This window comes from Hesperophylax consimilis, chromosome 8 (assembly GCF_061612785.1).
Source record: "Hesperophylax consimilis isolate HC1 chromosome 8, BYU_Hcon_1.0, whole genome shotgun sequence".
Classification (NCBI taxonomy): Eukaryota; Metazoa; Arthropoda; class Insecta; order Trichoptera; family Limnephilidae; genus Hesperophylax; species Hesperophylax consimilis.
Window position 1 is genome coordinate 24121698 of NC_142843.1, and position 26970 is coordinate 24148667.

A 26970-nucleotide genomic window follows, 5' to 3' on the forward strand; every position below is an offset into this window, starting at 1 on the left:
ACAAATACATTGCTTATAGGGATTGAAATTTTTTTCCAATTATTTTTGGCAGTTAGGTGAAGGTTGAGGTGACTTTGAATAACTGAACCCATCGTAAATCAACAGGCAATGTTGGATCACTAGATTGTACGAACTGAGAAAATACTTGGTTTAATTTTCGGGTCTCGTCATAAAGTTTATCTTCGTCGACATTTCTCAAACCAAGTGATTCGACAGGTTCCACAGTATCTTTGTAACTTACTGCACTTGTTAGATCGAATTTGGAAAATATTTTGAATACAGAATCCATAAAATCATAATATTTCTGTATGTATTCAAGAGTTCTCCTATAAACCTGATTGGCTTCTTTTTTTATTGATCCTGATCAGAAGGCCTCAAAAACTTAGGACGGGTTGTTTAGGAGAAATTGAACAATTCTTCAAATTTCAAAGTTAATTTTCAAGTTCTGTGAAAGATATTTTTAAGTTCTGTTTTTATTTCAGTTCTGTCAAGCAACTAGCCTATAATGATATAATAACAGAATTTGAATAGGACTTTCACAGAACCCGTAAATGAACGTTGAAATTTGATGAATTGTTCAAATTCTTCGAAACAACCCGTCCTTAATGTTTCTCATTATTTTGGCACCGTAAAATTCATCATGCATTACTCAGTCAGACAGTTACGCGCTCCGCGCCGTGAGCCGTGATGGTTGTTTGTCGCTTCGCTGCCACCGCCCAGTCTGACCCGGAGATATCGATGTTAAACCCGTAGCCCGGACATGCACCATGCAAACCCGTAGATTCCGGGTCAAACCCGGAGAGGTGGCAACCCTAGTTATAACTAAAAACTTGATAAAAACTTCATTGAAAGAAGGTACGATGAAATAATATCGAATCAAATTTTGTGAGTGGACGAGAATGCAATCGACATCTTTAGGTGAATGAGGTATTTTTTTTAGTCCCGTTCGTAGGTAAAATGGGTTAAATACTTCTGTGGACCGTGCGAACGCGAACCAATCTTTATGAGCTACAGGTTGTTCCGCTTGTGCCGCTAGCTTTTGATTTGTTTACTTCGTACGTCACTTGAGATTCAGGTGCGTGAAAGATAATATAGGTAAAATTGTTCGCGAGATAGAGATAGACAATAATAACAGTAGTGTTGTAAGTGAAAGCAGAATGATCGCGTGCGATGTGGCATGTGGGGAACCTGCAAAAGTGTGATAAAATACAGATTTGAAAGCATTGATGTTCAATGTTTGAAAGCAATAAAAATATTCTATCGCAAATTCATTTTATTTATTATAACCGATAGTAGTTGTATAACTTGTGATAATCAAAGCAAAGTTTTATTATTAAGCGGGCATATATACATGTACCTGAGCCGATACTACATCTTTTGAAATGTTATGATACGACAGGATGATTTATTATTCCGCTATTCAGCACAATTCGCCAATCATTTTATGAATATTTTCCATACGAGTTGGTAAATAGATATTTGTCAAAATGCATGAACTTTTTACTCAAGTTCTGGGGAACCGGGACTTATCCCGGGCGGGTGACATGTTCTCAGTATCAGATTCATCGATAGTAAATGACCTGACTGAAGTGGTGAGTACTCGCTGTCATTATTTATTAGATCATCTGTTGTGGAGGTGCATTGACACTTATATTTTTACCATTTTATTTCGGATTTCCTATGACATATTCAGAAACACACAAAAAATAATTTTAATGGCTTAAGCAATTTAAAATAAAACATTTTTTAAATTATTTAAATCATTAAAATGAATGTCAAAGTCAATTATTTGTACCCACTGCACAATAATGCCTGCTTGTTGATTAGATAAAACTTATGGGTTTGCTGAATATGCCCACTGATTACAGATAAAAAGATACCACACTCTTCAAACAATGTGAACTGATCTGAATCAAACACAATTATATAAATATTTTTAAATGCGCCATCAAATCTAAAATCATGACATAATGCCCGTGGGTTATTAATAGGATAATCAAATAATATATTTCTTTTTAGAATATACTTAAATAAAAAAAATGAGCATTCAATTCAACATGTTTTAAAGATTAACCCACAGGCCTATTTCATCTCTGAGGATATTGTGCGTGAATGTCTTTTCAATAATATTAACAAGTGATATAATGACGGAACATGTCAACCATGTTCAATGTAGGCAGAGATGTGCTTTATTTCAAATAAATCCATTTCAAATGGAAATGCAAAATGCAAAATGGGTATTTTCCATTTTGCATTTTAAATGCTTTTCTAAAAACCATTTTGCATTTTGCATTTTAAATGCATTTCTCAATGCATTTTCCATTTTAAATGCTTTTTTGCAACATTCTTCCTACTATCTCCACACATCATTTTGAGCCCTGGCAATTGAGTGATCCCATTACAAAACATACTGATTCAAATACTGAACATGGGGCCATGACGCTGTAATATTAAATGTTAGATAGCAGTTTCTATGTTTTTACGTTGGCAACATTAGTCCCGCGCAAATTTTTTGTGGTTTCATAATCTGTAGTCGTGGTGTTTTTGGATTTACCATCATGTAATATGTTTGTTCTACATTGATGTCCATTATTAAATTACAAAATTGTTTAAAAATTCTTTAATCATTTTAATTGTTTGACCTGAGAAACCATTTTGCATTTTCAATGCATTTTGAAAATAGGTATTTTGCATTTTGCATTTGAAATGCATTTCTAAAAACCATTTTGCATTTTCAAATGGAAAATTTTTGACCCATTTCCATTTTGCATTTCAAATGGTTTTGGGTACCCATTTTGCACATCTCTGAATGTAGGGCATATGTATCTCCCAGCTAAACCAGTGTCAAAGGGATCACTCATCCTGGTTCTTGACAATCATCAATCTTTAACTGTAAGCAATTGAATCTTACAGTTGTACAAAATCATTGACAATGTGTTGTTTGCTTTTCTTTATAGATAAACCAGATAACAGACATAGCTTCACAACCTGATTACTGCCAGAATGACAATAACCAGTCTGTTGTGGAAATATGTGTCACGAGAGTTACTTCTTGCATTCGGGAGACAGGCAGCGTGGAGAAGCATTGCACCGCGCTGGTGGCTCTGCTGGAATCCTGCTTGCACCACAATCTGCAGCCCGAACACAAGGATGAAGATCCTCCTCATGCTAAAATAGCCGCTGACGTTATCTCCTGCATATTCCTGGTAAAAATATGAATTCATTGCTAATTGATTTTGACGTTTTGTGGAAAACTCCTAATTCTTAAAAATGGATATACAGTACCAGGGGGCTCGCCAGCTTCCAAGTAGGGGGGGGGGGGCAGCTTAATTGTTTTTATAGAGGCTACAGGGGAGTAATAAAGAAGTAGTCAGAATAAAATAGAAATATTTATATAAAAGCTGACGTGTATCCGGCGTTGCTCGGGGTTATGAACAAGCCCGTTTAAGCCATGAAGGGGCCCAAAATATTATTTTGCATTTGGAATGGTATAATAATTGGCAAATAAAAGTAAAATGTATATTTTTTTAAATATGTAGAAACAAAAAAGACTTGAAAATTCCCTACGTTAGTCCCAATTTCTCAATGATCTCAGAGCCCTGCCCTGAACTACGATATTCCCAATGAATATGTGACATGGAGAAAGGGAGTGGAAAATTCGTTATAATTCCGACAAAGCCTTAAGAAGCGCTTTAAATTATTTTTTTACCATCGTATCCCTTTAGGGTAGATATGTGGTGTGGGTAATTATTACATTCAGAAAGACATGAAAAAAGCGCCACTGGCGAAAAATTTTCTAGGTCGAAGCGCAAACCAACAAATGCTTTCAATTTTTATTTTTCGAAGAGTCAGTATTCAAATAATATTTAGACGAAATATTTTAAGTTATTTCTTAAACGGAACTATTTTAGTATTGTTTAAATCAGAAACCTTTAAAATCTTATCAGCTTAATCGGCTAGTAGCCGAGTGTACAAATGCGTCGGATTCCCGCCCAGGTGTCGCGATTTCGCACCACTGCTAGCTAAGTCCTCCATCATTGCACAAGCAACATTTTTTACTTTCACAAACATGTGAAATATTTTTTTCTGCGTCCTGTGTTCTCAATGTTTATGTTGGGGCCCTATGAAAAAATTGATATACCAGTTTCACAGCATCCCCAAAGATGACAAATTATGCCTGAAGAATCGGTGCCTCTCGTGTGGAGTTAACATTGAAAAAAAAAACGATCCCTGTTGCGCTGTGTATACTCGCACACAGGTCTCTAATGCGGTTTAGAAATTCAAAAGAATTCACGTTTTTTGGAAATCTTGCAAATTATTTACATTGTTGTTTTTTGTTTTCATACCGACCCGAGTGGGAGTAACCTTACTGTTAATCGACAAAAGCGAGGTACATATGTCATCACGTGTCCCCTGTCAGATTTCAATCATTTTGGCGGGCTTTGAAAATTATTTTATATGTGATATTGACATTAGTGAAAAAAAAAATATATACAGGTATTTAAGTTAGAAGATGAGCATTTCCCACAAAGTTTAAAGAAGCTATTATAATCCCCATTCATAAAACAGGGTAAAAAATTAACATTGAAAATTACCGCCCAATCTCAATACTCACGGTATTTAGTAAACTTTTTGAGCGCATTGTCTACGATCAAATTTACATAACAATTGTTCGTAATATACAAAACCAACAACACGGATTTCTTCAAAAAAGATCAGTACTAACAAACTTGGTAAATTTTACAGAATATTTAATGTGCAATATGGACAATAGAAACCAAGTAGATGTAATCTACACTGATTACTCTAAGGCCTTCGATAAGGTAAACCATTTCATTCTAATTCAAAAATTAAAACAATTAGGCATCCATGGTGACTTACTCCGGTGGCTCACTTCATACCTTTGGAGTAGACTTCAAAGTGTCTTAGTTGAGGGAACAAAGTCCAGCTTCTTCTCTGTGCCCTCCGGTGTACCTCAAGGTTCTCATTTAGGCCCATTATTATTTAATGTTATATATATACAATATTCACAAATGTTTTTTTACATGCTAATTACCTAGCATATGCAGATGATAAAAAAATATACTTAGCTATTAAATCAATCAACGACTGCATTAAACTTCAAGAGGACCTCAATCGTCTTTTTATCTATTGCGAATTAAACAAACTTGTTATTAACATCGCAAAATTCAATAAATTAACATTTACACGTAATAATAATCAAATATCCTTTGTATACACACTAAACGGCAGACACATCAATGAAGAAAAATATATCAGAGACCTTGGGGTAACACTGGATGTTAAATTAAACTTTATCCAACACACTGATGACATCATTAACAAAGCCAATAAAATGCTGGGATTTATAATTCGCATAGCAAAACCTTTCCACAATATAAACACTCTATATTCCCTTTACACCTCATATATTCGCCTCACCTGGAACACTGTACACCGATCTGTATTCCTTTATACCAAGCCCATATCGAAGGAATAGAAAGAATTCAAAAAAAAAATTTCAAACACATTAATTATAAACTAAACTTACACTTCTCAAATTATACCGAATCCATTAAATTTCATAATTTTAACTCCCTCCAAACACAATGTCTAATTTTTGATCAAATCTTATTGTTTAATCCTAAATAATGGTCTGGACTCACCAGAACTTACCAATTTAATAAATCTTCATATTCCATCTAGATCAAGGCTGCCCAACCTTTTTAGCAGTTGGGCAAAATTGACGATTTTGAATCACTGGCGGGCCACTGAATACCTGACGGTTCCTATTTCCATGAGGGGGGGGGTTGTTAGAGAATTTCTATGAAAGATAATTCCCCACAAAAAAAAAATCTAAATAAGTGCTCCCCAACAAAATATTTAAAATCCATGGGGGGGGGGTTGTTACGGAACTTCGCTGAGGAAAAATTTCCGCACACCCGAACATCATATGTGATACCCCACAGCAATTTTTCGAATTCCATGGGGGGGGGGTGGCTACAGGATTCCATTTCGACGCAAAAGATATTATGTCGAAAACCGGTGTATTTTTGTTTCAAAAGTAAGTTCAACAGGTTAGATTTTTTCGTCGCTGATTCTCGTCCTGAGTAGCCTAAATAGCGATAAATCGCCGTCGTTGGCAACACTGGTGACCGCGCGCAAGCTGCATTGTTTGTTTTACCGCGGGCCCGCGACACTTTTTCAAATTGGCGGATTGGCGGGTTTTTTGAAAATGTTTCACGCGGGCCACTTATAATTCGTTCGCGGGCCACATTGTGGCCCGCGGGCCTGGGGTTGGGCAGCCTTGGTCTAGATCAACCCGACAATCTGATTTATTTTCCTTGAAAAAATTTTTTTTGAAAAAATTCCCCAATTCCTCGTTATGTGCATAATATAATACAAAATTTTACAGCATTGATATTTTTGGTAATAACCTAAAGAAATATTGATATGAAGTAATGCGTACGATCGATTATTAATATGAGAGTATGGAATGTATCGGGAGCATCTCCTATCCTCTTCCTATTTTCCTCTTCCTCTCCCCTTCCTTTAACACCAAATTAATTTTAAGATATTAAAACTTCATTTCCAATGAACTTTAACATAAGAAACTTCTGTGGCTTGACTTCAGTTAACTTGTATATTTATATCTATCATTGTATATTATATAAAAGCTGTTTGTTTCTTACAAAATAAATAAATAATTAAAAAAAATACTGGAATTCCTTATTCTAACAACAAAAAAAAGGTTGCTCAAAACGTTTTCAAAAGTAAAATTTGTCAATTTTTCATCTGAATTTTATAAAGGTGTAACCAAACCTAGTACCTACTCACCTTTTACTGGCTTGTTGCTGTACTCATGCAGTATTTTGCTTTTCATCTCATGCACTCTGCTTGTATTTTAGCTAAGCCTTGCCTTATTTTGTAGGCATCCGACAACCAGAATTACAGCAAGAAGGCGGTGATGGAAGCTGCTCTGCCCGTGGCTGTAAAATTCCTTCACAAGGGCAACAAGGAGCTGTCACGCAACATGGCGCGCTACCTCTCCCTCGCCGCCATCCACCACGCTTCGCTGCTTCAGCCACACGTGCAACAGATCATGGACTCCATCATCTCAGGTAAACATCATGGACTCTCCATCATCTCAGGTAAGCATCATGGACTCTCCATCATCTCAGGTATACATCATGGCCTCTCATGGATTTTCCATCATCTCAGGTATACATCATGGACATCATGGACTCCGCCTCATACATTATTATTATCATTATTACATCTGTGTAAAACGATTTATTGAACTAAATACAGCAACAATCCAAATTATTCTAAGTGATAATTGTAGACAGTGAATGTATATTTCTAATGCAATACCAGTTCTTTGTGGTAAATATGTATATTGAATATTTAGTGCATTCGATTTTGACAGTTTGCGAACCCAAATACCATAAAATATTTTTCATACAAAACTTTCAACAGCTGTTAAGGATTAAAAATTGAGTCTTCTAATATATATTTGTATCTATGATTATCAAGTAGTTTATAGACAACATATAGAAATAAAAAAATATCCGATGTTGACCCGAATAAGTACCTCGCACTGCAATTTCAAAGGAACTAACACAGAGAATTCGCGCGTTTATAAAGTTTATAATTAATGAATTATTTTTTTATAAATATTAAAAATATGTGACGAACTGTAAAATATAGGTGGATTAAATTGGTATATAGATAGCATTATAATCAGTTTATATGTCTCAATATTAAAATTATGTATGAGGTATGATTTTTTTAATGTGGGCGAGAAATTTCCAAATCAAACGCTCAGAAATCACGGTCGCTCGACTCGCTTTTCAATTATAAACGTGATAACTCATGTGGTTATTTAACCTGATCCATAAGCGGCTATCCTGCATGCAGAATTTTTCTCTAAAACACGTACAATGTGTAAAAACACATGGGATAGATTCAGTTGAAACGGCCAGTATTGTAAAGGTTAATGATGGAGGTCATTGTGAGATCAGATGAGAATGCGGAAGATTTGAAAAGATTTACCAAATTTTTCAAGAAACGTATGGAATAATGTAATATTTGTAAGGAATGACTCCCTGTGCCGAGTGTTATCGTACCTTATGAAATATTTAACTAAAATAATGTAATATTTGCAGGAAACTACCCCCTGTGCCGAGTGTTATCGCAGCTGTATGAGGTGTCTCCGGGCCCCCTGAACGGCCATGCCATGGCTCTAGTCTCATTGCTCCCGCACACGGACCAGCAAGAGAAGCTGGCCCTCCTCGGACTGTTTGAGCTAATGGCTAAGAATGATCCGTCGGTTCTGGAGGCCAGTATTTCCCAGCTACTCGCGTACCTTTGTCCCAACACGGCCAATAACAACGTATCAGGGTGTGTGTGCGTGGGGGTGCTGAAGGTGGTGCTGTGCGTGTCTCAGAGAAAGCCCTCCCTGTTGGTGGAGCACCTGGCCACGCTGCACCGTGCTGCCACCCCGCCGCATGCCACACCGCACCATGTCATCCTGATAGCGCAGATCCTGGCTCAAGTCGGAAAATTAAATAAGGTACCGGTTGCAAAAAATTATTATTACTATTACATTTTATATTATCTACTTGACCTTTTCGTCGAGCTCCTGATGTGTATGAGATAACAAGTGTGCGTGGCATACGTAAATGAAAACATACGTCTTCAAGCATACGTATATAAGCGTAGCGGTTAACTACCGGTTGCAAAAAATTATTATTACTATTACATTTTATATTATCTACTTGACCTTTTCGTCGCGCTCCTGATGTGTATGAGATAACAAGTGTGCGTGGCATACGTAAATGAAAACATACGTCTTCAAGCATACGTATATACGCGTAGCGGTTAACTTGAGGAAGATCTATGAGCAGAAGCAGTAAAAATTCCAGACTTTGAGCTCTGGAGTTTTTGCACAGCTTTTGAATAATATGGAATTTTTCAGTGCACAATTTAATTTCCACCATGGGCTACGGAGCTTTGAAATATCCATTTAACATTTAAAAAATAAGACAAGATCCCACAGAGCCTGGTATTAACTGGTATGTAATTGATGGTTCCATGATATTTCATCAAAATGAAAATTCAACACACCTTTAAAAAGTGATATAAATAAATAATAGTGATAAATTTGATAAAGAGTCATTAAAAGTGATGAAACAAAAACTAGGTTTAATAGTTACCAATGTAACCTATTTAACCTAGTTTTTGTTAATATTAGTTTATATTTCTTTTACAATAATTTATCAATACATTGCTTTCTGCATGCCTTATAATTTCGTTTAGGTTCCTTAACATTATATATATTATATTATACACTTAAATTAGAACTGTAATCGCGCTACTCCACATCTCAAACACGAGAATATATTTCTCATCTCAGACAGGTAGTATTGTTAAAAAAAAACAAATACTGTGTGAACAACCTTGAACCATTGTATCCTTGTAAAATCAATTCGTAAAATGTTGTTTGGCATACAATTCCGCAAAGAAACAATTTTTCCAAAAGTGATAAATATATTAATACCATTTGATTCATAATAATTTTCTCAGAGTGTTCATCATATTTGTGATTGGCCCGTATCCATGAAACCCGCATGTAAACAATAACGTAAGACCGAAAGTTTGACAATGTGCTAGAAAATCGTATGTTTTGAAGCCAAATTCATAAGGAGAACTGCACTAAAATAACGAAATGTAGTTATTTCGATTTGGAAAACAACGTGCATATTCCCTGCATGCATCGAAAATATTAGATAAAGTCACACTACAGAATAAATACATACTAGATAAAGTCACAATACATAAAAACTAAACAACAAAAGAAACATCATGTAAAATATTTATAATTATTTCAGAAAAAACACTATTTAATATATTTATAATTACTTTATACAGGGTGTCCGGTGGTAAAGTGCAGTAACTTCGGGAGGTGATTCTACGTGATCGTAGGAGTAAAAAAGATAAATAACTTTTTCTGAAATTCCAACTTTTAGATGTACTTTTAAGCTAATAACGAAAAATTTCTCCGACGTGCCTAGACGGCATTATTTTTTTCGTCGTTGCCAAATCTACATCCCGCGCCCCTTCCTGCACCCCCCGCTATTGTAATTCAGTAAGCAAACGTCTGTGCTTTGAATGTCACATAATTTGACGCGCGGAGTAAAAAACTTTGAAATTTTAATTTATCTAGTGTTAAAAGTCTCATTTAAATAAAAACTTGTTAATTTGGTGTCTTTATCTAGTGTTTAAGTCTTACTAAAAAGTACATCTTTATTCGGTGCGTGTTTTCCTTAAACATCGAGTTTTATCGAGTTTACGCCAAAGAAGTAAATAACGTCGAAGATCTCCGGTTACGTATTCACGAAGCCGCAGATGAAATACGCCACAATGTACGAATTATAAATAATATTACTGTACGTTTACATACTTGCCTACAAGCAGAAGGTGGACATTTTGAAAATATTTTAAATTAGTAAAAAGCGATGAAATTAGTTAAGTGTTCAATGAGTTATTAATATTTTTTATAATAAAAAGTGTAACGTGATTTTAGTGCAGTTCTCTTTTTGAATTTGGTAAAATATCAAAACATACGGCGAACTCTGTGTTGTTATTGTTTACAATTCACATGCGGTTTCCATGGGTACGCGCCACTCACAATATCGGTTTCCATGGATACGCGCCACTCACAATATGCAACGTTGCCACGTTCACACTTGCGAATTTATCGGGTAAGTTTGCACCTACACTATGGCTTTTTAGCAGGTATGTCTTTTTGTATGAAAAAGAAAAAATTGGAATTTCGGAAAAAGTTATTTATCTTTTTTACTCCTACGATCATGTAGAATCCCCCCACGAAGTTACTGCACTTTACCCCCGGACACCCTGTATTATATATACTACTAAATTTTAATAATATGTAAATGAAATCCTCAGCACGAGAGATCCCAGTGAGGATATCATTATCTATTTATTACAATAAAAATAAAATAATAAAACACTTAGGACGGGTTGTTTCACGGAATTTGAACAATTCATCAAATTTCAAAGTTGATTTCAAGTTCTGGGAAGGTTTTATTCAAGTTCTATTATTATATCATTACTGGCCAGGCGCTTCACAAAACTGAAATAATAACAGAACTTGAATAGAACCTTCTCAGAACTAGAAAATCAACTTTGAAACTTGATGAGTTGTTCAAATTCTTTGAAACAACTCGTCCTTAGTATTATTATTACAATTTTTTTTTGATTACAACAATCAAGTTTTAAAAGTCAAACACTAACTATATAAAAAGCACAGCAAATACTTTGCATTCAAATTCGACACTGACAGCGAAATCGGCAGGGGGCGCGGGATAAATAATAATGCTGGTCGCACACGGCGGACCAATTTACCTTTTTACATGAAAAGTACTATATTTTGGTAAAATGTTAGTTTTTAGGACAGTATGTAACACTGCTTTCAAGGACAATGCAACGTGTGTATCTTGGTTTTTTTTCTGTCTTGAACAATTTGTTTCATATTGCTTACGTGGTATTGCTTGCCGAAAGATGATATTAATTTTGTGACAAACTATGGTTCTTCCAAAGCTCTTGATTATCATTTTTGTTACTATAATTGTGTTCTTAAAGGTGGTGAATTTTTTTAATGTATCAGGACCGAGCGCAGGAAGCCCTAAACTTTGTTCTCGACCAATTGGCTGGTTCCGAGCGATCTTGTCACGCAGCTCTACTAAAGGAGGCCACAGCCCTGTGTAGTGCTTATCCGGCTTTATTCACGGACAAAGTGTTGCATGGAGTTCGTCACCGCAATAACAAGTAAGAATTGTTATTGTTAATATTAAGCTTGAGTCAAAGCGAAATTTGGTTGGCATCAATAATATATAGTTTGTTTAGTGAAATATGTAATATCATACTGAAAAGTGTTAGCTTTCTACAAAATATTAATTGTATAGCTAGACCAATGACCCAATAAAATAAATACTATAAGAGAGGACTTGGCATACCAATAAAAAAATCTGTCCAAACAGTAGCACAAAAATGGCTGCCAAGATGGCGGCAATGCCAGACCGTTGGTTATTGTTCAGTGGCTTGACATTTGGGGGCAACAACAATTATTTCTTATTTATCATAACCTATTCCATTTAAATAAAACACATTTTTGTGTGAACAATATTTTATTTAAGTAAGATAATTTTACTGGCAAGCCTAGGAAAAAATAATCAATTTTGTTAATAATCATTTTATGAATAATAATAATCATTATTTTTCATAATATGTATTTTTTATTTATTTTATTACTCCGTAACCTAATAAATATAATTATAACGATATTTAATGTTGTGGGCACTGCTTCATCCATCGAGTTAAATTCAATGTTAAAAATTTTTTCGCAGCACCTTTCTTTTCGCTGCTACGGGTACCGCTTAGAAACCTGAAGAGTTCACTTACATCACAAACATGTTATACATACCTATGAAAATGGAAGGTAGTAAACAAAATTAATCATAACGCAACTTGGGTATTTTTGTTTGGGTTTTTAAGCTAATATTTTACAATTAGCCGACTAACAGTTCGAAAGGAATGGTCTATCAACAATGGCGTCACACGTAATACTGGAAAGACGATTGGAATTTGACAATGTAATTTTAAAAAAAGAATGTAGGCGATGAAAATATTCTAGTCTCTGTTATGTGCGATGGTAAGAGAAGAGTGCAACTATGCAATGCATTTTCTCTTTGTATTATTGAGGTACTTCCTCTGTTTGTTCTGTATTCTATGACTGCCATCAAGTATACTATTAAATAGGTTTTTTTTATAATAAAATATTTAATATCATAATGTAGCTTTCTGCAAAATATTAATTGTATAGTTAGAAGGCAAGCAAAAGGTCACATCTTTTGCCATGCGCAGTGCGTGACTTATTAGTAGTTCGCTAGCTTGGTGGCTTGTCATGGCACACTATGCTTCATTTTAGACGACGCTAAGGAAAGGTCTTTTGTTTTTGATTGAATTATAATATTTTATAATTTATTGACTTTTTCCAGCAATATTCCAACACCACCAGTTCAGAGCAACCAGGTGAATCAGACGTCTGGCGGTGTCACCATTGTCAAGCTTGGTGGAGTTAATAATATCCCGCCTCCCGTTGCTAGTCCGGTGGTCAGTCCTACTCCGATGTTACCTCCACAGCCTGCCCAACTCACTCCATCCGTTCAGTCCAGCCAGCCGACTCCACCCATCACCAGTCCGGTGCAGAACAGCCCTCCCACCGTCCCCCTCGTCGGTTACACCCGTAGAGCCAAACTCGGGGACTCGCGGAGCACAGGAAGACTGCACACTTCGTCTAACACACACAGAAGTATGACGAGGCTTAATATTGCAGGTTTGATCATGCATTGTACTGTGTCCTCTCATATCAGGCCATTCCTTCCCGCTATCCATAGTATCTTCTTCATATTCTGTTTATATCTCAGGTTGGTTTTCCTGCATTATTAATTACATATTTCAAACTTTTTGTTTCTTATTATATTATGTATTGTATGCCAATTTTTCGTATTTGTAAGGCTGATTTTAGTGTCACGCCGACCGCACGCGCACCGTCGGCGCTGATGGTCGAGATATATGAACTTCTAGGAAGCGTTTTTGAATGACGCGTAGCTATCAGCGCGCAAGGTGGTCAACGCTGATGGCTATGCGGCCGTACGCGTCGCGCGTCGGCGCCGTGTAGCTGTCGGCGCTGACGATCGCACGAGTGCCTCTGCTTTCAGTGAGCGTTCTAGTGTCGAGCGGAGCAGACGTCATCGCATGTACAGTCATGGCGAATCGCGAAGTGGATACAGGTCGAGTTATCGATGAGGTTCGCCTGAGGAAGAAATTGTGGGATGCATCCGATCCACTCTACAGAAATAATCTAATATGGATGAACATGGAGTCTTCGTCGTCGCCTATTTTTATTTTTTTGGGATAGGTAGTACAAAGCAGCAATAACTAATACACTCCGCATTTTGGTCTTCGACTGTACAGTAAGGCGGTCAGTACGATACTGAAACGAGCCACGTTGAGCCTCAGCGCTGACGAACTACGCGCTGATCTATGAGCGCTGACGGTGAGCGTGACACTAAAATCAGCCTAAAACATGAATGTTCAGTAAATATACAGAAAATAGGGACACTCTTAACCTCTCAGACAAAGACTTTTATTTACTGTGTGTTCCTTTGAGAACTGTCAAAACGTGAAAATTTTTGTGTTATTTACGAGTTTTGCTAAAAGCTTCATAACTCACGTTCTGAAACGTAGCCTCATTCTAAAAAATGTTTTGGAAAGATTATAAATTCACTATCGTATTGTGTTGTTATACGTAAATATTTGCGTTTCTAAATATACATTTTATGAAAACGTCAAAAATATGTAAAAATCGCTGACCATTATTTCAAAGCCGTGAAAAATGTACTTTTTTCTGAGTATCATAAAGATATAACACTTTATATATTGAAGAAATATAATTAAAAACTATTAGTCACCTCAAAATATTAACCGTCCAAACTAAAATATTTTTAATAAATTATTTAGAAACGCAATAAATTATGAACGAACAAGATGACAGATCCAATCGGCTTAGATAATGCACTTCTACGTTCCATAGATATTCTTGAATACAGATGCGTAGCGTTATTCATTATCGATACTCTGTTTTTTAAATCATGGCAATCCGTATACTAGTGATGAAAATAAATCGATTTTTGTAAAATCTCGCGCGTTTACGTGAAAAGACGTTCTAATGTCTTGACCGCTATTATCATATTTACGTCTTTTGACGTTCTAATGTTCTGAGTGGTTAATATACACTTTTTATATTGAAAACACTTTGTATTAAATAGTTTGATAATAATGAGAAGTAAGTATTTCGGTTTCCAGAAATGGAAAATAATGAATTTATCTATTTCGTTAAAAAAAAACAGATAATTAACGTCTTTTCTTCACGCTATTACATATAGGGCGTTTTATATAAATGACCGCATTCTTCACTTCTGTTCATTTTGAATAAAATGCAATAAATGTTTTTTTGTACTTTTCCCACACTTAACTAACTAACTAACCATCACGCTGTTTCTCCGCAGAAGTAGGCAGAGAGGACGGACCGCCAAATGACCCGGTTTAGCACACACTCCTTGCCTCATTCACATAGTCTCATACATACTCTTCTATTATTTTGACTCTTGACATGGCCCGACTCAAGTATCTGATTCACTTGATCATGCCATGTCTTCCTAGGAAGTCCCTGACTTTTGCTACCATTCACTTTTGCGTCATATATTCTCCTTACAATTAATATAATTTTTGTAAATAAGTGTTTTCATAAGTTACACTCTGTTTATATTTTATTGTAATTAATTGGTAAATTTTTGAGTTATTTTTTTTTCTGTAACCTAAAGGAGATTGCCGTTGTTGTTGCAGAACTAACTAAATACAATATGTCATTTTGCTCCGAAACCTTTGCACTTGTCAATAGTATACATATTTGTTTCTCTATCCATTGTCATATCTTACTCATTTTAGACCAATGGTGGAGATTGCTGTCTTTGTTTTAATACACCTCATATGTATATAATAATTTAAAAATAGTTTTTTAGGTCAGTTATTAATTTTTTTAGTTCTTAACCCCTCCAGCGTTTGAGGGTCATATATGACCGAGCGTCCATATTTTATCATGCGAAAATACATTTTTTTTTGATGTTAGAAAGAGAAATAATAATTCTTTCCAGTTTACTGGAATCCATTAACAAAATCCTAAAATTAGACAAAATGAATAATTCATATTTTGATATTAAAATTTTATTAGTTAGAAACAGTTACTTTTATTTTAAATGCTTACACTTGAAAAATAATTTTATCTTATTTCTAAAACAGTATTTCTTTTTATGGAAAATTAAAAAATAAGATAAAAGTACATATATAGCGTATTTGAAATACACAGAAAACATTGCAAACTGAAGAAATGTGATGAATGTACTGAAGGGTTAAATATACCCAAACTTGGAATCTATTTTACGATCATATTTAGCGTTAAATAAGATTAAAAAAAACTTTCACACCAATAACAATGACCGCCAACTATTTTAATTTTATTGAAATAATGATTAAAATGCATTTCATTTCCTGAAACTGAAATATTTGCTTCGCATTATTGTCCAACTCCTATAAAGTGTTAAGCATGTCCCTATTTTATATATATTTACCAAATGTTCTTTATGATATTCTTGTTATTATTTTCATTAGTTATATTCTCTTTCTCTTAAATTCACAGCAAACGACAATACATATGTGTATGAGACAGTTATAAGTCTGTACAGATACTGTATACGATAAGGGGCTAGACACAACTTGTCACAAAATCAGCCTCGGGAAGTGTGGTGAAAAATGGAGTGAAGTATTCAATAAAACACTCAAATAGGTTACTTGAACACTTGGTTTTGGTTTTTGTTTTTCAGATGAGTTGTTTCTTCTTTAGAGGTAGATATTGAACTGACTTGACATTGAATGTGGCTCTGTATTTATAGGGTAAACTCGAGTCGGGTCTTCACTGACGGGAACCTCCCCTGTCATGGGAAGTGAATTAGTTAGGTATTTTTCCTCTCAGCTGTTGGCCGGCCAAGGAGGATGCAACTTTATGGGGCAATACCTCTAACTAGGTCAGTTCGACTCACCTAAACCATCACCCTAAATCTCGTTTATTTATTTTATGATAAAATATACAGTTTTACATATCTTTGATGCTTGACATTTTTGGATTGAAAATTTTTTCAAAATGCAAAAAATACAGTTAGGTGTAATTTTTCAGGTTATTATTTTAGCATATAGTCTTTTTTGATGTTGATATTTATTTCCCGGTCATAATTACGACCAGTTTCCCGTAATTTTGTCCGACGTTATCAGAAATGGTTATTTTGAACTCGTAATTATGCTCCTTTGCTCTGATTGGCTGTAGGTTTCGGCCATTGAAAGTTCAAATTCCATCCGGTGAACAGTGGAGGGGGGACAACGTTAATACTAAGGCAGTTCCTTGGCGGCGATCATTTCCTCGTCTGGTGGTTCCGGGCGAAGAGATAGATGTTTCTTTAGATATGTTTCAGGATCTGTTACTACATATATCAGTATGTAATTCTCTTTACTAATTACATATGGCATATTATTTGATAGAGTTAATTGAATTAAAGATCTTTTATATGTCGGTGACACGGTATCTGAAGATTTCAGAGTCAGAGTGTTCTTTCAATTTTACGTAAATATGATTTTTTCTTCTAACACAGCAAACTTATTTTGTGGCACCATTTTAATTGAAATTAATAAAATACTTCGTTTTTACCACTTTTATTGTTTATTACCAACATGTTTCATGAGCAACGCTCACTTCTTCAGGGTTTTTAATAATACTGAGAGTATTATTAAAAACCCTGAAGAAGTGAGCGTTGCTCATGAAACATTTTTTTAATTTTTTTTTTTATGTGACACCTCACAAGAGCGTCCCTGCCTGTGCAGTGTACAGACAGGGGAACTATGTCACCACCCGGTTGGGCGGCGTTGTGAGGCGGAATAAGGTAGGGGCTGTAGGAAGGGATTTGTTGATGCGGGCCTTGAAGAGGCTCGGATTATAGGAGGGAGGAAAAACAGATGCCGGTAGCTCGTTCCACATACGAGCCGACTTACACAAAAACGAGTCGTAAAAACGTCCCGTTCTCATGAAGCCAACGTCAATCGTGAACGGGTGTTCAGCTCGTGTCTGTCGAGTTTCGCGCACGTGCACCGGTGCATCAGGAATCAATGCTGCTAGCTCCTTGGAGCAGGCTCCATTGAAATACCTGTAGAACAGACACAGCATGCCTACATTGCGTCTATGCATTAGAGAAGGCAATCGGTCTGTTAACAACGGATTGTCAATCAGACGGATCGCTCTCCTTTGCACAGATTCAAGCAGGTTTATTAACCTTTTGAACGCGTTAATTGGCTCCGTTTTATCTATACCCGTACGCGGTACATATTTTCAAATACCTATGCACGCAATCAAATGTCAAATTATAGCATTCTGGCATGATTTATTGGACTATATAGACAGAACAGATTATTCTCCACAGTATGAAAACAAATCCTCGTGTGTCAACACTCTTAGATGTTTATAAAAACAAAAACATAAAATTTTATACAAAGACGTACCGTATCTTTTAAATGTGGTCCCGCCATTCACTCGGCGTCATAAATAAACCACTCTCGGCGTGTGTGTACTTATGCCACTGCGTTGGTAGACACAAGTGGGACACCATGATCACATATCATTTTTAGTTATGAAAAGTTCTGAATGACATACTAGTACTAACGCCATCCGTTGACAAAAATGTAAACTAAAGGACTAAAAGGCGCGAAGAGGCGCACTTGATTATCGATCTTTTTTTATGAAATACAATTTTATTTTTAAGATATTCTTGTAGATGTCAGCATCGTGATAGTTCTTCAAATGTCCAAGTGAGCGAAAAATACATTTATGACGAAAGAGCACTGGAATATCGGCCGTCAAAGTTTCCGTATCAACTGTTGATACAGCCGCGTGTGAGTATAGACTTTTTGCCGTAACAACAGTTGATACGGCCGCGTGCAAAGAGTTAAGTATTTTGGGGCACCAGCCCAAAGGTGGCTTCCAATAGTTGGACGGACTTGAGACTTGTACAGGGTCAGCAGCTGGTCACTGTTGAAGAATCTCCTAGCCCTGTACAAGACGCCCAACTTCTTGGAGGCCTGATTTACTCGGGCTTCTATGGATCCCCGATACTTGAGCCGTAGTAACTCCAAGCATTTCAATGGAGTCTTTATTGGGGAGAGTGCAAAACATGTTGGTAATAAACAATAAAAGTGGTAAAAACGAAATATTTTATTAATTTCAATATGATTTTTATTGAAAATGCTTGTATAATTCTGGACATGTATGATATATACAGGGTGTCCGGAAACTCGTAGTACAAGCGGGAAACTGGTGAATCTACATCACATTTGGAGTCGATTTTGTAGTATATTTTTTTTTATATGAGCTTTCGTTATCGAGTAAATCGAGTTTGAAGTTGATTTTTTTTTTTTTTTTTCAAATTCTTATAAATTATTACTGAAGATCAAAGTACCCAACTAATTAAAACTATTTGAAAGTAAAACAAATGAAGAAACTCGGATTTGAAGCATTATTTTGAAATCACCCTTCATTTAACCCGGTGTAATCATAAAATATTTCTGCTCTGCAGGGTTAAAACATCTGTTATTCAACCCTAAACACCAGAAAAAACTTTAACCCTAAAATAGCCGAAAAATATATTTTTTTTGTTTTTTTTTTTTTTTTTTTGAAAATGCTCAAATCAAAAAACTTTATGTTTTTTTGGGTTCCCCATGTGGTGTAGATTCTCCAGTTTCCCGCTTGTACTACGAGTTTCCGTACACCGTGTATATGTATACTCTTAATTTAAAAGGCTTCTGTTGCATTTGCTAGTGTTCTATTCATTAGAATTATGCAGGACTTCCAGCCATTTCTACTATGATTCCCTTTGGTATTTACCTTTTCAACATACATATTATCATTCATTGCTTACTTTTAATGTTGGTGGTTGATTACTTTTGTTTTTAATTAAGACCCTGAATTTAATATTAATTTTAATCCCTCTTATCTTTTTTCCCATTTGACTTTTAACCCCTAAAGCATCTAACATTTTGCAATGTAATTAATTCGCTTATGTGATCTGTCAGAATGCAGATCTCACGGAAACTATTTTTGCATTACGTTTAATTCTAGTTAAATTAGCCATTTTTTTGACATATTTCAAAATAAAATACTATTTTTGAAAGCAAATGATAGAATTATTCATTGTTTTGAACGCAAACATAGATAAAGTTGTTTACTAATACAGAGCTATGCAATTAGAGGCGCTATTGCATAATAATATCTCGTTGCAACGTGTTCCACTATTAGAATGCGATAAGCGGTTAAACCAATTTTTTCGCTTTATGTCTCATCTAAATATAATACATCAATGTTTACCAATTGTTTTTATCGTGTAAACTGTCATTACCACTTTCCACAAGAATTTAAAAAATATATTTAATGAGACAAACGTATTATAAAAGTTATTATCACTTATTTTTTTGTTTTAAACATTTGTAAAATATTTATATAAAAATTGCAAACCTTGACAAATATTTTTCAAATTTATCTTTTGTCTATAAACTTATGTTATTCGCTCTAAAGCGCGTATTTTCTGTTTCTAACATGGTGTGAATCATATATCTAACCGTAATACCTACAAAATGAGATAGCATAACTTTTTTGAGACCGTCTCAGGCTGGGAGATATATCTCCCAAAAATACTCTAAGGGTGTTTGCTGCCTGTGAAGAATATCTACCTCCCAAACTTGCTCATGAGGTTTAAGTAAATTTGTAGACCTTTTCACCAGCATAACAAATAATTCACAGTAATACCATTTATGTTCTCTATCAAGATTTTTTATTTGTCTACTAATATGTATTAATTTATATATCTTTTAGGTGGTTCTGTTGGTGGATTACACAAGAGTATGACTCGCTTGTCGTCATCTCAACAAATAAATAACCAATCTACGGTTCAACAAGCAAACCCGTCCAACAATTCGGCCAGCACCATTGCGTCCAACCAAACTCAGAGCAAATGGAGTAACAGCAACATAGTGGGAGGGTTGTCCAACAAGGCAGGGGTTTCTAGTGGCGGAGTGACCGTCACGACCATCTCTCCTCCCCGTATCCTCAGGCACGGCAACACCAGATCACACGCTGTTCAACATTCTGGACAAATCATCATTGGGCAGGGTTCAACGGGGACAAGTGTCGGCACAGGATCAGCTGTAAGCCACCCCATCGTGATACATAATTATCTATGAAGTGTGTCTTGTTTATATTTTAATGCTTATTTTTTTCTTTTGCTTACACATTTAATGAATTTCCAGGTGTCATCTGGACCTCTGATACTCGGAACCTCATCACAAATTCAATCGATCTCAATCAACCCACTTATCCTTGGAAAGTCTTCAGATTCTATCTCCACGTCGCCTTTGCACATTGTTTCCCCATCAACCTCAGTCTCCATTCAGCATTCCAACGTGGCACTGGGACAAGTATCCATAATCAATCCAGGAGTGCATGGCTCACTTTCATCAAATCCCAATGGAAGCTCTATGAGCCACTCAATGGGATCTGGTCCCATCAACATTGGCGCCAGTAATCCCATCAGTATATCAGGTCCTGTCACCGTGACATCCAGAAGAGCTAACAATACAAGTGTTACAGTGATCAATGCGAATGCAGCTTCACAAAGAATAAGCGTGTTTGAGCCATATCCCATGCGTGATACTGTCCAACATTTCTGTGAGAAACATTTGGATAAGATCAAATTATACATGGACAAAGTTTCATTGCGAATTCCTCCGCCTGCAAAATGCACAATTGAAGGTTTGTAATCATTTTTAAACATTGTGCGTAATACTTTAGTAATAGCATAATATGTGTAATACCGGTCAGTGGCGGAGTTGGCATCGCATCTGGGTTCCACCCAGGCATAGTGTGTTCAATTCCTTGGCTGGCTAAGTCCTCTATCACGACACAAGCTACTGTGATGGTAGTAGGAGATTTTCAAATATTATTATTTTCAAATAATAATAATTTTATATTTGCAGAGCGACGGGCGAAGAAGTTGGCTAAATTACATTTTGCTTGCCAGGCGAGGGGCCAACATTGTTTATATTCAAGAACCTTCTTTACAATGCGCACAAGGAATCCCAGGATTTGGATTCACCTTATGTTTATTGCATTACAGGTATGTTCAAGTCTGATAAGGCTTGCAGTGTTATCGCATTGTGTTGTAAAATAACTATGTCTTAGTTATGGCTTAATTTATGTATATCTATTACAGGCCAGGTCATCCAGTGCTCTCAGCAGCCGTGACTCAAGTGTAAGCAGCCTTAAGCATTGCTGGGATATTTTGAAGTGTGAGAATAAAACATTCCTCACTTTGGTGACCAGTGCATTCCCATGCGACAAGGTAACTTTATTAATTCTTCCTTATTTCTTTATCTTATCTTCAAATTATGTTTTTACTATCTAAAACTCAAAATTAATATTTAAGGACCAAGAAACCCTTCTGAATGAGCTGCGGCAATCGGGTTTCTTCGACGTGTTTGAGCTGAACCCCGCAAGGGACGGAGAGGCTGCGCAATGGGGATGTTTCCTGTGCAACCACCCAGAGAGGGCTGTTGGCTTCCTCAATGGGAACACTCAGCCTGTTATAGAGGGACAGTTGAAGGAAAAGAAAGGACGTTGGAGGCTTTTCCGCAGATGGCGCACTCGATATTTTACACTTTCCGGTGCTCATTTGTCATGTAAAGGATCGGTAAATAGAAACTTAATCATTTCTTTTTGAATCGGCTATAAACCCTAAGATTAATAGTACAGTCCTTTTCACTAAACATAATTTATGCTGAAAAGAGAGTAAGTTGGTACCTACTCGACTTGCTCGACTGTACATATTACGTATTTACAGAAATACCTATCTTCTTCTTTGAGTATTCTGACAATCCCATTTGGGTCTATTGTTGATTTAGTGCTCTCGTTGCAGGGTTTTAAAGCCAGAGTCTATTTCCTTGTTGCCACCAACTCACTAAATTTAATGTATACTTTTTCAGAGCGGCGGAGAAAGTATCGATGTGAATCAGATCCGCTCTGTGAAAGTGTCCCGAGGAGCCAGAAACATTCCGAAAGCTTTTGAAATCTTCACTGGAGACCAAACCCTAATCTTGAAGCCAAAAGATGGGAAGAATGCTGAGGAGTGGGTGCAGTGCCTCAGCATCGTGGTGGCACACTCGCAGGCCCGGGACGCCCCTGCCAAGTCAAACAGCCTCCCCGCCCGCGGTATCACTCTCAGGAACATCTGATTTGCACCACTATATCACTGAAATACTCTATCCAAAAGGGTAACCTGACAAAACTGAACAGTGAAAAAACAGAACACTTTTGAAATGTGATATAAAGTCAACTAGGTTAGGTTAGCTTAGATTTATCACTTTTCATTACTTTATCTTCAAGACTTTTCAAAAATGTTCTGTTTTGTCATGGAACCATCCAAAAGACATCTTCAATGGTGAGTACAAACAAACATTATTTATGTATTTAAATTAATCTTTTGTTGATATAGTATGTGTACATAATATTCGGTGGCAGGATTTCAAATAAATTATTTAAGAAGTTTATTAACATATTATGTTATTATGCTGCCAGTTTTTTATTACCTAATTATACTTTAGTCATATGATGTACTTATTTAATCTCTCATGATCTAATTGAAACTCGGTTTTCGAAGGAATGCATAGTTTATTTACAATAATTTCCATTGAATGTTTATACCATTTTAATTATACACATCTCCTACCTTAATCTTTTATTCATAAAATGAACGGTTTAAGAAAGCCGAGTAAAAGTGTCATATCGTTTAATTGTAAGGATTATTTATCAATTTTATATCACAAGATTTTAATTTCAGTACTTTTCTTTTACACAATGTACATATGTATTTCATCATTCAAAAGAAATAACTCATTTATTTAAAATGTGGACTATTAACATACATTTTATTTGTATACACATGTGTATTTATACACCAACTCAAACGATTTTCGAGTCAAATCTGCCTACAGGCTTATCTCGGATAAGCAGATATGTATACATTAAGGTACCTACTAAGATAATGTAATGACGCTTGTCTAACTGTTAACTGAACTCAGTTTAGGCCAATCTTCCTCATGCAAAAAACTATATATATATAAAACTATAGGTGAAACTCACTTACTCGCATAAGAAGTTTTCATGCGGAGTTTGGTTTTTTTGGATTTTTGAAGACTGAAATGTTATAATTCCACAAAATATAGTGTTTTCCCAGTAAAGAGGTTTTGATAAATTAGAAAAAGTGATAAATTTGATGTAAAGTTGGGGACATTTTTTTGCTAATTTTTCCTATTTTATATGCATAATATTTTCTCCAGTGTATAAACACAGGGTGTCTGGATATAATGTGCTAACTTCGGGGGGTGATTCTACATAATAGTACAAGTAAAAAAGATGTATAACTTTTTCGAAATTCCAAGGTTTTAAGGTAGTTTTTAGGTTAAGAAGTTGAATTGTTTGCATGGGAAAATAAATATTCTTCAATGGAGAAATATTTTTGTATGGTACAATAAACATTGGAATTTCGAAAAAAGTTATTTATCTTTCTAACTTGTACCATCATGTAGAATCACCTCCCGAAGTTAGCAAACTTAACCCCCTCGGATACCCTGTACTTTAAGTGAGATGTTTGAATGCGTCTGTTTTGAAGCATGTGTGTCGTTTACTGATTACATTCCAATACCTGCTCATTCTTAAATTATGTACTTAATGTCAATGCTACAATGAGGTTGTCTCCTAATTTTTTAAAATTAAAATATATCAAAGAATTAATAATGACAGTAAAATTAGTTTTTCTATATCTCCAAGCTTAGGAAAAACCAAAGATATTAGAAGAACGAGATGTGCTATGAGCAGTTCATACTGTGTTGAATTGTTTTGCCCAGTGTCGCCGGTTTTGTTCACCAATACTACTGCACACCTACGCTTACGCTAAGGTATCCGCACTAATACATAGAACAGATTTCTGCGCGTACACGTCCCGATAGTATCCAAAGTACCCTAATTAGGTAGTACTCCGCCTACGATCCGGCGGCCAACATAGCATATCTCGTTCTTCTAATATCTTTGGGAAAAACGTATACCTTCCCATGACATAATGAGTCACAATTTAGTATAATTTAAATGGCAGCAACGCACACTGCAGCGCCTGTAATATCTATGGCCGCGTGACTTCACACGCTATTAGCCGGCCTGTGAGATTTTCAACCTTTTCACTAGGTTCCATTCGGTATTTTCCAAAAAATTAAAAAATTCCTGTCCTCAGCTTGCTCTAATTAAAATGATATATTTGTAAATAATATGAAATTCCGTTGTAGTAGACAACCTCACATATAGTTATTTTGTGGGTTGTTTTTTATTTACTTTTTAAATATCGAGAGCCAGCCTTATAGTGGGTCCAGACGTTTCAATTTTAGCTGGTCAACTTTTATTGAACAACCGGATTTGTAACTAAAAACTTGATCAACTTTGTTGAAATAAGGTTCACACTTGTCTTTCTAGTGTCGAGTTGATCAACTAAAATCGAAACATCTGAACCCGCTATTAGGACTTTTTCAGAAAGTTCAATAGGTTGTCCAGTCACTGTCCGGTGGAAAATGCCTCTTTCATTAAACTAAACCAATGTTTTTCTTGATATCAATTTTAGACATTTTATTCTAACACATCCTCTCCGATTAAATTTGTCTCAAATGTATCTGTCGCCCCCTTGGCTGAGTGTAATTTTCACTTCGCCGTTAACTTAAAGTAAAGACATTTTATATTTGGAGAGTGACGTCCGCATAGCGTAGCTTGTAGGTCAACCTATTGACAGCGGAATCAAATTGAAACTTGATTTCCAAATATGTATGACATCATTTATAATATTGATTTGTGCATTCCATGTGTAAAGAAAAATATTGCATTCACAATTAGTAGGTACAATTTTTTTTTTATCTCTTTTGGCATTGAGCTAAAGCTATGTCAAAAAATGTTGGTGAAATGGAATTATCGTTTTCTCTGTTATCTGAAAGCTGCCGTAATTTAACACTGTCATTTATCATGAGATAATATTATCTGTGTGATGGTAACTATAATTTTTTTTTTTTTTAAATGAAAAACAAACATTCCTGGGTTACGAAATAACCTGACAATATTTGAAAATCTCCTCCTACCACCACAGTAAGCGGAAAATGTTGCTTGTGTTGTGATGGAGGACTTAGCCAGCCGAGGAATTTAACACACTACGCCTGGTTGTAAACGTTATGTCAACTCGGCCACCCGACCGGTCAAATTATATCCGAGGCTTCTTGCAATTAATAATTCAAATGGTTATTTAAATAAAATATTGTATTCTTCCCCCGTAATTGACTGACACAAAAATGCTCAACATTTAATTATACTTTCATATATAATATCAAAATATTAGATTATTTTATCTAGGTTTGTACATTGTTGTTCTAAGAATGTTATACTCATGCTTCAGTCATATTATATTTTTTGTTATGTATGTGTAGAAAAAAGTTATATGTACTTAATTTACAATATTTGTTTTATTAAAAAATATATGTCTGTACTTAATAGATGTGGGTACATATAAGGCTGGATGTCTAAAAATATTATGACATACATAAATAATATTATTAAATACCATAACCAAAAATATTTTTTCTCAGCAAATATCCATTTTTATAATTATTATTGTTGTGATACCAAATCACACTGGGGTAAAATTACGGAGTCTTATGATCAAAATAATTGAAGGTTAGAAATAATAATTGATTTTATTTTGGGGGAAAAAATCACATTTATCCATCCTTAGAGTTGCATCATATGAGTTTGTATTATTTTTTCCAAGAATTAGGTTAGGATAATAAACAATAATAAAATCACCTATGTAAATTTGATAATAACATACCAGTTTTGAGTTTTTTAAGTAAAGAAAATAAAAATATTATTTTTGCTCTCTTTACCTTATTAATTGGTTTTCTTTATTATGTGCGTTAAAGAAATATTAAGGATTAAAATAATACTTAATCGTTGTATTTAATTATTTTTGTTGTTGATAAAGTTATCATTAATTTATAAAATTAAACACCATTTCGCTACCTACACACTGAATTTATTAAACAATATAATTCTAGCATTCCTAAAGAAACACAAATAAAAAGTAAGTTTTCACAAAA

General features: G+C 35.3%; 1 protein-coding gene across 2 annotated transcripts; it reads left to right on the top strand.

Annotated features, from left to right (window-relative positions):
* The first annotated feature begins 1088 nt into the window (after positions 1-1088).
* On the top strand, positions 1089-26954 carry melt (ventricular zone expressed PH domain-containing protein melted). Of its 2 annotated transcripts, none has more exons than XM_089635073.1 (12): positions 1089-1592; positions 2958-3206; positions 6932-7121; positions 8169-8575; positions 11693-11853; positions 13083-13420; positions 20609-20940; positions 21043-21544; positions 21769-21908; positions 22005-22133; positions 22218-22481; positions 22774-26954. In XM_089635073.1, exons 1-12 carry the CDS (start codon positions 1488-1490, stop codon positions 23020-23022), a joined length of 3066 nt encoding a protein of 1021 aa, XP_089491199.1. In that variant the 5' UTR covers positions 1089-1487; the 3' UTR covers positions 23023-26954. The 2 variants fall into 2 exon arrangements, with proteins under 2 accessions (XP_089491199.1, XP_089491200.1); XM_089635074.1 differs by having other exon boundaries at positions 6947-7121.
* Positions 26955-26970: the final 16 nt, after the last annotated feature.